Source organism: Solea solea, chromosome 3 (genome assembly GCF_958295425.1).
Source record: "Solea solea chromosome 3, fSolSol10.1, whole genome shotgun sequence".
In the NCBI taxonomy this organism is placed as follows: Eukaryota; Metazoa; Chordata; class Actinopteri; order Pleuronectiformes; family Soleidae; genus Solea; species Solea solea.
This window is the reverse complement of record NC_081136.1, coordinates 21,461,251-21,474,131: the sequence shown is the minus strand read 5'-3', so window position 1 is coordinate 21,474,131 and position 12,881 is coordinate 21,461,251. Positions and strand designations below refer to the sequence as shown.

At 40.1% G+C, this 12,881-nt stretch overlaps 1 protein-coding gene across 2 annotated transcripts in view; it reads right to left on the bottom strand.

Annotated features, from left to right (window-relative positions):
* scube1 (signal peptide, CUB domain, EGF-like 1) overlaps window positions 1–12,881 on the bottom strand; it is a 139,579-nt gene that overhangs the window by 16,335 nt on the left and 110,363 nt on the right. For both annotated transcript variants that reach the window (XM_058625065.1, XM_058625066.1), the window contains 4 exons: window positions 6,845–6,967; window positions 2,121–2,237; window positions 274–396; window positions 85–204 (listed from right to left, as the gene is read on the bottom strand). In XM_058625065.1, coding sequence (XP_058481048.1) covers window positions 85–204; window positions 274–396; window positions 2,121–2,237; window positions 6,845–6,967 — 483 coding nt within the window. The remainder of the gene's footprint in view (window positions 1–84; window positions 205–273; window positions 397–2,120; window positions 2,238–6,844; window positions 6,968–12,881) is intronic.

Genomic DNA, 12,881 nt, shown 5'->3' with positions numbered 1-12,881 from the left:
TTTTATGACAAAAAAAGGAATGTTTCTGGACACTATAAAATGGTAATTATCTACTTAATTTTCTTTATATGTGTGTGTGTGTACCTGCAAGGAAGAGTGCGTTGGAAGGGCAGGAGAGCGAGCAAACCTCCGCCCCTCCATTTTTCGTGCAGGTCAACTGGGCACGGGGCGCTGGCTTCCCATTGGGCAGGCATTTCACCGCCTCTGAGGAACACATAAAGTCACATCACCATGACAACCACCTGGACACACACACACAGAGTCAATGCTTACCGATGCAGTCTTTCCTGTTCCAGTGGAGTTTTTGTCCCAGTGGACACACACACTCGTAGCTGCCCTGAGTGTTAATGCAGCCAAACTCACAGCTCCCATTGTTGATGCTGCACTCATCTATGTCTGAGACACAAGCACAGAGAGTGATTTGATTGTGTTACTTCCCTTAAAAAAACACTACATGACTAAACATTTGGATTATTAACCCATATGATTGTATAAATCTTGCAATTGAAGTGAAACGTAGATGTTTTTTGTAAAAAAAATAAAAAATAAAAATCATGCTGATTCATGGTTGTATAAATTTAATATATGATTGTTTTCTTTAACTGACAAATGAATTTGATATTTTCCTGACTTCTCTGTTGCTTGGTCAGTAAAGTTACTTTATGCACCTGCAGCACTTGTGGCACTGGTGTCAGGTGGAATGTGTGGAATGTGAAATAGAGTATTGATGCACTTCAAAGATGTCTTAATTTCTTTCGACGAGAGCTACTGCCAAACAAATAAATGTAAAAGTGAATATTTTCGAACATGATACTGTGTTTTTTGGTCCATATTCTTGTTTTTCCTTCCTTCTCTCTATTATTTAATGTGCAGATTTATGTTTTCATTGGACTGGAGAGAGAAGAAAATAGAGAATGACCCACAGGTCTCTAGCTGGACATGTACCAGGGACATTGTGCTCTAACCTCAAACAACCCTGTTTTATGTCCACGTGTTAAAGCTTAAGTCCATAATTTGTTATTTGGTGAAACAACATAGATAAATAAAGTTGTCTGGTGTAGTAGGAGTCTGGTAAAGGTTGCAATAGCAGGCTATGACGCAGTGCCACTGATATGTTTTTTCTAATCAAATCAGAAGCTGAAGCTAATGCTTAGGAACTAAAAGGAGCTGCTGGCACTACTCTGTCCAAACAGCCAAGGCTAGACTTTAACCCACAACTCTCAGCTCCATAATGTCAGCCGTAAGGAACTGAACAGAATAGTCACCAGGTAACTGGTGAAATACATACAACCATTATCAAATGCTGAGTCTGCTGCATACAGGCATCTAATTAGACAATTGTTAATTGTCTAAGTACATTCGTAAAAAGAAAGAAAGCAACAAAAAAAGTGCAGAGTGTGACAGCGGATCTGCTGCCTGTCGCACGTGTCTAACATAAATATCTAGCATAGTGTCTCCTGCTCACCTGCTGCAAATCTGCCGCGCAACTGCAGTGTTTATACGTCAAGTTTAAAATTAAGCCATGCATCCATCAGTGCTGCAAATTTTTCACAATAAAACTTTTTTGGAGCCAAAAATCATTTCATCCATTTCCATTTCAAACGTAGGAGGTCTGTTTAGCTAGTTGGAAGCAATACCTTCAGACTTAGACACTGTGTGTGACTCGAGAAAATGAGATGAAAGGTCTACTCCTAAAATGAGCTACACAGTTTACGCATGTCTTATGACTTGGTTGAGTTGAGTTAACCTATTACAATTTGAACTCCTCCTCTTCTGCGTCTGTGACATTTAGGTCTGTTTAATATTCAAAACAGAAGTATGTCACATTTATGTGGATCAGACACATAAACCAAGATGTAATGATCGATTGTACTGTATGAACACTGATCCAAACGACTATCGGCATATACCGGCCCTCTCATTTGGAATGAAATTTGTTTTCGCATGTGCTAACATATTTTCATTCTAATTACTTATGTTCATGTAAACATAGCGACTGAGTTCAAATGTGTAATTTGAACACTCCAGCAGTCAGTTCATCCAGTTCCAAGCGAGTTTTCTGTTTTATGCACTTTTTTATGCTGTGGAAAGAAGTCAGTGTAAGATGAGTAGAGACTCACCTCCACAGTGAGTCAGGCCGTACAGGATGTATCCTTTGTTGCACACGCACTCGAAGCTGCCAGGGTAGTTGATGCAGGTGTGGTCACAGGTTCTCTCAAAGGAGCACTCGTCAATGTCTGAGGAAAACCAAAGAAATGCAAGATTATTACCCTCTACGCAATGGAAAGAGGGCAGTTACTTTAAAGGTGTGGCCCAAATTTATAAATCACAATTAGTTTTGATGACTACTCATCTTTCAAAGACAGTTTTGCCTTTCACCCATTCAGAAACACCTTCATACAGAGTATCCACTGTGCATTCAGGGATTTTTCTGTCACACATCATACACACTTATTCACACCCTTCGAGCACAGCTGCCAGGAGAAATGTGGTTGGTTAGGTGTCTTGCTGCCAAGAGAAGCTAATGATCAGCCAGACAATCTTCCTAAGAAGATGACCTGTAAACAAGATAGTTAAGCAAGATCTCATAACTGAGACTTTAGCACAAAATAACTATTTGAGCAATTAATGGGCAAAACAGGGACATTTTATTGGACATGAATGTTCCCCAACAGTGACAATCAAACAGAAATATGCCTATAACAGGATGCAATAATCCATCTTTGAGGTAAACTGCCTCTGACTTATTGTAAAATATTTTGTACAATATCTAAATGATAATCAGGGGTTTCAGGGGGTCTAGGGAGTGATCTGGCGGCCACTCAGCGGGGCAACATGTCTGTTGGTTCTGGGTTTAGAGAGAGACGTGGTAGAACTGCAAACTTGGACGTATTGTAGCAACAAAAAACATGCTCTAGCCGACTTGCTGGGCATGCCCTCTCGGTCACTAGTAAATTGAATAATGTTGCTCTGATGGATGCTCCCTCTCACTTTTGCTTTGGTCAAGAGAGGAAAAAACGGGCAGAGGAAGTTGATACAATATCTGCGATTCACTGATGGTTCAGTGCTGCAGGGCAACACAGAAATCCGTGGATTTCTAAGAGGAATTTTTTAAATCTGAATATACTGACAAATCTGAAATTCTAAGTTCCTTTCTCTCCAGTCTGCCAAAAGTGTCAGAAACTGAAAACAGATCACCGAAGAGCATGAAACCAAGTAAGTCTCCTGGTCTGGACGGTCTGTATCAAGTTATAAGTTTATACAGGACAGTTAGAGTCAGTGATGACATGTTTATAGCACTACAATGTCATTTATATAAGCAGCAGCAGAGATTGTTGATAAAAATTATACTGATATCGACTTTTAATTATAGCATAATATGATATATAATAATGGTGATGATATGTATGATAATAACAATAATAATAATAGCCTTGAAACTGGATCTAGATCCTGCAACCTGCAAGATGAGGACACAGACAGAGAGAGTGGAAAGGAAGGAAGCACAAAACTTTGTCTTGTTTCCATAGACCAAGAAAAGGGACTTGACTGGGGTGAAAATACCTATAGTACCTATGGTGCACTTCAGAAAGTTTTGGGTTCAGCTCAGGTTTTAATGGCAAGATTCAGACCTTGTATGGAGACACTGAGAGTACTCCTTTCAATGTCCAGAGAGGTGTGAGGCAGGACTGTCCCCTCTCAGGCATAGAACTCTTTTTAATGGCTCAGAGCAGGTCTCTCTGACTTTATTGTTCGCAGTTGTGATCGTGGTTTGTGCTTGTGCAAATAATGTGATTGTGGAAAAGATGTGGAATCTTTAGATAAAACTGCACAAAGCTTTGGTGAGATCTCCTCTGCAAATATCAATTGGAATAAAACTGAAGCCCTCCTCCCAAGGGCTGGAGGAGATCGGGCTCCCAGGTGAAATAACATGGAGAAAACAATTGTTTAAAATACCAGTATCTGGGAGACCAGAGCACAGTCGACAGGAACTAGGGAAATGTTTTAGAAAAAGTTGAAAGGGATTTTATCAAAGCTGTCTTTTAGAGGTCGGGTTTAATCATCAATTTTTAAGTTGCTTCAATGTCGTGGCACTGTTTATCCTCGGTGGACCCCCCTTCAACATCACTGTACAGGCAGTAATAGTGGACTTCTTTTGGGACTGTCACCACTGGGTTCCTCAGGGTATTCTCTTACTTCCTAAAGAAGGAGGACAGGACCCCATATCTGGCCAGCAGAGGAGCTGCATTCAGGCTGCAGTTCATTCAGAGGTTCCTCACTGGACCTGCAGGCCTGGTTTGGAGGCCCATGACCTAATTTGTTCTGTCCCAGTGCTGGGAACTGGGTCTATGACATGGTTAGGGTGAGGGGTAGATTGTTTTGTGTGGACCCAGAGTAAAACACATTATATATTCTTACGTTTCCACACATCCAGTGCAAAACAATGTCTAATACATTCCTGGGGTTTTTTCTCTGTTAGACAGATGAACTGGTTCAATCGGGCTATTGAGAGCCAAATATTAATAACTGGGATTAGAGGTTTACAGGTCTTGTTTAATGGGTAAATAAGAGGAAAAGAAAACATAATCAATAAAAGAAACAATGAAAAGAGCTGATTCTTTTTTAACTATTATGTCACTTGTTGGGAAAGCTGACAATTATTAGCATATCTGTCTGTGCATACCTTTACTTGTCGACTTATTAGCCTATCAGGAATAGAGGACAGTATTTCATGCTGCTCTATTTTAGACTGCTCCACAGGGTTTTACAGAGCTAAAAATACAACATGCTTTAATGGAGTTTCTTATATGAAGGAAGTTGTTAAGGCCTGGATTTTGGCTCAGTAAACACAGCCAACTGTCAATGAGAGGAATTAACTCATGTGATTTAAACCAGCTCATAAACAGCAGAGTTTACATAAATGCAGCTCAGTACACTGGAATTGCATACAACTGTTTAATGTAAGAGGAATATAAAGGAAATAAATGCTGGTTTCTGGTTTGGTTAATGTGTTTTTCTTTTTCTGAGACACACCCTCAACCGCGATGAGGTGCTTTGACATTGATTGCTGACATTAATCCGGCTGCTGACAAGATTCCGTCTATCTCTGCCTTTCTAAACATTAAGAAAAGAGGGAATCATTTGTGGAAATTTCTTCTGCAACTGTGGCAAACGATTAATCTTTCTGCTCTATTTTCTCAGCCAGCACTGGCGAATGCTCCAACACTGGCGCAGTGTATCACCTGGAGATATTTTCTCTGGAAAAGCTCACAGGCACAGACAGAGCTGACAGATTAAATGTTCTATTTCATTTAAAAGGTCATGTTGGAGCTGAAACGGGCCAAATGTCAGTGGATGGGACGAACCTGGCAGCTATTGGCAGCAGCGGCACACTGGCAAAGGTGTGTCGGCTATCGCAACAGGCGCTGATGCTGTGATGTGGCTGACAACACTCAACACCATTTTATTAAAGTCTCACAAGCATGATTGATGTTACACACACACACACACACACACAGTGAATGAAAGGGAGAGAAAGTGAGAGTGAGAGAGAAGATTAAGCACCTCTGGGTTTAGTTGAAAATAAATATAATTTCTGTGTTTCTCTCCTGCTGTGACTTGCATCCAGGAATCTACCTTTGGTTGAGCAAACATAACCGACGATCACAACAAGGCATCTACAAGTGCATTGCATTGCTGCAACGAGGTGTTAATTATGACTGGGTGTGCTTTTAATGAATGTATTCATGCCTTTGTGAGTGTTATGCTTACATCGAAATCGGTGCTGACTATATGCACGGTCACTTCCCGGTTTTCAAAAAGCCGGCCCATCTATTTCCAGTAAACTGTCAGCCAATGATGCAGAGATGTTTTATAGTCAGTGTCTGAGTATTTGGCCACAAATTATAGAATTTATCAGCGGCTGCAGTAGTACATTATGATGCTTAAATTTAAATACCTTTTCATTTTAGGCCATTTTGAATAGCTCAGGGCTAACTACACAAAGACAATGTGAAACATTCTCGATCTAAATTGGATGTTTTAATTGCCAATGTTACCTTAAAAAGTTCAACTTTCCCCTTAGCAACAACTGACTTGAAGTTCAGGAGCTGGCTTATATTTTAACGGAAGTTGTAAGTGACGCTTTGTGCATATAGTCCATTGTTAGTAATGTGATTTGGGTGGTGAATGTGCAGTACTTGGGGCATTTGTGCAACATGTAACATCCTATTTTTTTTTTCTAAAATATACAATATCAGTGTATATACACATGTTTATTTTTCTCAGAGAATATGCTACATTAGATAGGACATCACAGTAATATTTAAAGTTATGATTTGATGTCGGGCCACACGGCCTGAACGAGGGCCTTTCTGTGTGGAGTTTGCATATTCTTCCTGTGTGTCCTCCCACAGTCCAAAAACATAAAGAAATTAATTGGACAATGTAAATTAACCATAGGTATGAATGTGAGAGAATGGGTGTTGGTCTCTGTGTGTTGACCCTGTGATGACCTTTCGCCCCGTGTCATATAGGATTGGCTCCAGCTGCCAATCCCATCCCTCATGTGGAGGATACAGCAGCAGTGAATGATTTAGTAATGTGATATCATATTTAATCTTAGTTTATGCAGTAAATTTGAACATGTCCAAATGGTCACACTAAAATGGATGCCATGCTCTGTCAAAGAAGACATGAATACTCCAAAGACAAATGTTTACTGACCTTATAATCAAGTGAGAAGTTGGCTCATCTTCTCAAACACTTATGTACAAACCAGATGATGGCCAGTCATGAGAATACAGGTTCCAAACACATCCGTGTTAATATAAAGGTCACTGACCTTGACATGTGCGTTCGTCTGTGAGCAGTTTGTGGCCTTTTTGACAGCTGCACTCGAAGGAGCCCACTGTGTTCCTGCAGAAGTGATCGCAGCCTCCGTTGTTCTCCTGGCATTCATCGATGTCTGGAGGAGAAAAATGAAATTAAAAGACGAATAAATAAATAAAATGGATACTTTGTTCACTCTATGTGGCAAACTTCCTCGGACACTGCAGGGACAATTGCACTTGAATTGCAATTGAAAAAATGTCCTTCTGTGCCCCCCCACTGAGTAATTGGACAGTTTGTGACGACTAAAATAAATCACCTTTTCATTGCTGATCTCTCTTAAAGTCTACAGTCCACCATCATTCTTTTCACCTATAAATTTAAGGTGGTTTGGAGAAAGTAATCTAAAACCTGACACCAATGTATTTTAGGTCTTCAGCAGCTTAAGAATGAGGGAAAAGGCACAAAACATTAACGGTTAAATAAAATGTGAGGCTGTATTTGTCCGTAGAGAAATGTAGGCCTTGTTCAGACCTGTCATTAACTTGCTTCTCAGGGGATCGGCTCATGAGTCTATAGTGCTAAGTACAGGTGTGAGGACACTTGTAAGATCAGGTCTCACACTATATTCAGAGGTCCTGTTCAGACCTGGTACTGAGATCCATCCTGAGAGATCTAATCACAAGAGGACAGTGTTAAGTACGACTAAGGTTGCAAAATTCTCGGTATTTTAGAAACTGAATGAACAGAAATGAACTGAAAATCTTCCAAACTGAAGGTTGGGAACTTAAATATAAAAAAAAATGTGTTGCAGTTTCAAGCCTTGGACCAAGTGTCACTGGTGGGAACATAAGAAAAACAAGAAAGAAGATATTTCTCAACTCAGGGGAAACTGAGGTTGGGAAGCACCATTTTTTTTAGAATACTACCCCTATTCTAGTAATACAAAGCTAAATGCACAAATAGATCCTCACAAATTAATGTTTTTTTATTGTATCATTTTATTTATTTTAATATGACATCGTTTCTTCAAATTATCCAAAATGTCTCGTTCATTCTCATAAATCCCCACAGAAAGTTGCCAATTTGGAATATTTCCAAAATTCCCAAACTTAAGTTTATATGGAAAGATTGTGGAAATTCACCTTAAGTCACTTCCTCTATATTATGCAAACACATGTGCGTGTCATTTTTGTCCATGAGGACACAATTATGTTTCTAACAGTCTAACAGTATAGATCCATTGTCCATTGAACAAAAAAGAAACGACAAAATAGAAGATGGAAACAAAGGAAAGAAGTACGTACACAGTATCGCAAAATATGGATGCCAACTGCTGTACAACACCAAACACCAGAGAATAGGACATGATTTCAGGTCAATATGCTTCAAAATAGTAGGGCAGTTGTTTTACGATGTACTGAATCACGTTCTCAATCATCCGGGTTAATCCAAGACTTCAGGAGTGAAAATAGCAGGCAACCAGACGGATTTCACTTTGAAAAGTCAAACCAGGGCCACTGTAGAAAAGGTGAAAAGGAGTAAAGCCATGTATAACTTTCTATGTGGGCTGATTTATCCTGATTCTAGTGTATGTGAGCCTACTCTTACAGAGTCTGTGTAGTACATGCTTTTATCTCAGTGTCAGTGTGTGCCTACAGGACTGCTTGTGGTTTGCTGGCTCCAATTAGTGTGTCCTTAGTGTAGCTCATGTACCTGTATAGTTGAGTTCAAAATGAGAACATGCAAGGGCTGCACAACATAAATCTCACTACACTGAGATAAGGAAAAGGAGATCTGCTACGAAAAAGTATAACTGACAAGAACCTGGGGAAATAGTATTTCTGACAAATTAGATGGAAGTCAGTCTGTGTCAGTGCATGGGCCAGGCTTGGGTTGTTGCAAGAAATAAGCTGTAATACATCAAACTCTATTGGAACTCAGTGCCTTTTTGAACATGTTTTGACATTCCCTTTAAATACTTTGAGATACTTTTGTTGCATTTTGATGACCATGGGCCTTTCTGTGTGGAGTTTGCATGTTCTCCCTGTGTGCTTGTAGGTTCTCACCAGGTATTACGACACTCTTAATTGATCATAGATATGAATTTGAGCGTGAACGGTTGTTTGTCTCTATATGCTGGCTCTGCAGTGGACTGCCTTTTGCCCTATGTCAGCTGGAGAGTTGCTTGGGTCTAGGTCAGTCTAAGAACTCTAATGACAACATCTAATGAAAACCAAGGAACTTGGAGGGGCAAACCTACGTAGTCAGGACCCTCTTGTGCAGCTGTAGCCAAGAAACAACAGAGAGTCGATGCCTTGTTGAAAGTGCTAGCTTATCTGCAGAAAGGGAAGAGTTGGGACCTCATCAACAGAGGATGAATGCAGTTCAAGGCTTAAGTCCTTGCTACACATGCCTTACCACCACCAAACTGCCAACAGATAGCAGATGAAAAGCTAATCTGCTAATGCTACATAATATAGAAATTGAGAGTTTATTTGTTAATTTATTCGGGTCCACTTTAAAAATGTACATTAAATACTTTTGTTAACCATTAAACAGAATATGGAAGAAAAGTAATCGGAATAAATATTGTAGAAAATGAACTTCATTTACCAATTCAAAATGATACCAGGTGTTACAGATATGACTTTAAAATGAGTTATCACTTATTGCTCTTGTCACAATTTTTATTGTGATTTCGGTCACAATTGTTTGGCATCGTTAAAAAGCAGGTGTGTGAGAAATGTTAAATTGGTAGACTGTTCTCGATAGAACATACTGCCCAACGAGTCTGACCAATATCTGAATGGCATCGCTAATAAATGAAACCATGTATCAAATTTCTATCAGATGTGGAAAGACACCCCCCAAGAAAAAGGTTATATATTTACTACGTTTTAAAATCTCACCTGAGCCTTCATTGTTTTGCTACTGCACTAAATATTCGTGTATACTCATAAAAAGCATCTTACAACATGTAATTAAGTTATATACAAAACAATGTTGTATGTAGTAAGAAAGTGTTAAGATGCCAATATAGCATTCCTCAGTCTCATTAACACAAAGGCCTGTGGTTGTGGAATAAATAGCAGATACCTAAGCTCCAGGCCAGGTGTGTTGCTGCGTTCTAAGATAATAACAAGGTAAATAAAACACAATGGCTCCAAAGACAGCACGTTCAGTGCCAACCACAAAGCTGCTGGCAGATCTGGTTTCACAAACACCGACACTCCAAACTCACTTCCTCACTTCTAGACTCTACCATGTCCTCAAATGAACCCACACTGCACAATCATGTCTTCAGCCTTTATTTTGTTAGGCTAATGAGAGGCTTTTTTCATTTAGAGACATAAATGAAAGGGTGGAGACGGTGAAAGAGGACCAGGTAGGAGGAGGGAGGGAGGCAATCGTCTGACAGATTACACAGGTTAAACCCATTTTGATTGGTGCTGTAAGTGATGAAAACCATAGGGGATTATCACCTAAATCCCTTGAGAATAAAGGAGGGAGGATGGAGGAGGAAGTGGGAGGTAATGGAAGGAAAATGGAATGAAATGGGGATTTTTTTCACTATACAGTTGTTACAAGGCTCAGCACTCATTTTCCATTACTATAGTACTGCCTCAATGTGGGTGGAGTCCTCATACCGTGGCTGCACGACAATGATGTGACATCGAATCAATAAATTACTAAAACTCCTTCCTGCGTGACCGGAGCACAGACTCCATCTGACACAGTTGCTGCATGTAAATACATTTGTGTCAATCACTCCATTAGCTCGAGTTGAATTTAAACTCGGAAAAAAAAATTGTGGCCGGACGTGTCCAAGATGGAGGACAAGCTGACTGTCATGTGCAGACACCAAGATTTTCTTATAGAGACCTGGTAAAGAGAGAGTGACTATGGCTCATAGATGTAAATGGTCTGTATTTATGTAGTGCTTTCTGAGTCACGACCACTCAAAGCTGCTTTATACCATGGTTTTGCTATTCACCCATTCACACTTTCGTACAGGGAATCTATGTGCAGCACATTTTCTATCACCATTCAAACAGTTACTGCACACAATCTAACCCTTAGGTTGCGTGCAGGCTAACTTAACACTCAATGTGTTTACATGCATGTTAGAAGTCTAAATTTAGTCGGACTAAGAGAATAATTATAAAAACATAAGTTTTCATGTCATGTAAATATGTTAGTCCAACTAAACTCGAGCTAGTCTTAGTTGGATTAAGATACCTGGGGGAGTTGGTAATAACCTGACACAGCTGTTATGGTATTACTGTATTTAGGTTCTACTTAAGCTGCGTTCCATTTACATCGTAACTTGGAAGTTGGAGCTGGGAGTGACGTCACCCCCAAGTTCAGCGTCTTCCAGCTGAGAAGTCAGGGTTCAAATTCAATGCACCATTAGATCTGGCTGTGAAAAGTCCAAACATGCTTCGGGATGACCCTCGGTGTAGCATGGCTAATATAGCTGTTGTTCTCACTGTGTTTCCTCGAGAGGCTTCTGCAAAATAAACACCTCGTCTAAATATCGAGCTGACACAGGAATCCACAAAGTACTGGCTGCACGCTGGGAAACATTGTAGTAAAGTGTACGTCCCGCTGTGCCCTGTCAGCAGCGTTTTAAAGAGACTGTCCCTCTGTCTGGCTCAGCTGAAACAGGCCATGGCTGGCAGGAAGAAAACAGAACTCAGGGGTTTGAAGGAGAACAGGACAGATAAACACATTCAGTCAACTCAAGTGTCTGTTCTGAATCCCACAGTGTGATGCCATAGCAAACAAGTGTCTGCTATCTATTTCCTGATCCCCCTATTCCCCTGCACCAAGGATGTTTCAGGCTCGCTCAGTAAAACAAATTAATCAGTTAGTTCATTGGTTTACATGTGCACTTAATATGTTTCAAAAACGCATTACGCTTCTCTTCCCTTAACTTAAAACAGGTTTGTGTCGCTTTGTAAACCATACTCTCCTGCAGTACATACAGAAAATCAGCATTTTTAGCTTCTAAGGACACTAGAGTTGCTGGTCTACTGCTGTCTTCTTTGGTTAGTGTGTGTCACTGACGTAAATCCAAACAAAGGATTTCCAACACCGTCACAAAATAATACATTTGAACCTGTTGGTGGAGGCAGCAGTGGAACAACAACTCCTGTGTGTCATGATATAAAATAACTGCTTTTCTCTATGGACTTTGGAGACAGGTTTGCACGGATATGCAATATGTAATAATTGTGGAGGATATCTGTGATAGCCTCTGAGTTTTTCTTTTACTTGTGTCCTTGGGTTCTTGGCAAATGAGGCATACAGGGCCTTGCACAGCACAGTCAGCACTGGCTATGTGTCAGTCCCTCCCACAACTATATTTTGCATACCTGGAACTATCCCTTATAGATCATAATTTCTACTAAATAGTGAGGTTTGAGTGAATTACTGAACAGTATATGGCCAGACCACCTGATAAGTTTAGAATAGTATAGAGTGAGTATAGAATAGAATAGCAGTCTAGAATCTCCATCCAAACATGTTGACAAATAAGAAATCGACTTTACACACGCACACCTCAACATTCACTCTCTGCCCACATCTTCTATGCTCTGATCCCTGTATGTAAAAACAGCAGATGCCACCCTGGGTCTAACCAATGCAGACGCAGCTTTGTAATTATTTTGGAAACAAACACGGGCAGAATCAACAAATCTACCCACACTTAATGGCCACTCCGGGGATGGCTGAGCTTTAAAACAGGGTGTATAATTACCTTTAATGGAGCTTAAATAAGCTTTCTGCTTAAATAAATACATTAAGCCTCTGCACATGTTGAAATGATAAAGTGTGGTGAGAGGAGAGAGGAGAGATAAAGGCAAGCCAGCGGAGGCATGCGTGAACCTCCATCTATTCTGTATTATGTATTTTCACCGCATATTATTTTCTTACCTGGAACATCAGAAGAAGAACACTGCCAGCACTACTGTCGTATTTGTTTCACAGTAAATAAGGCGTACACATAATACTATTTATTTTTTATCCATGGTCATGTTGCT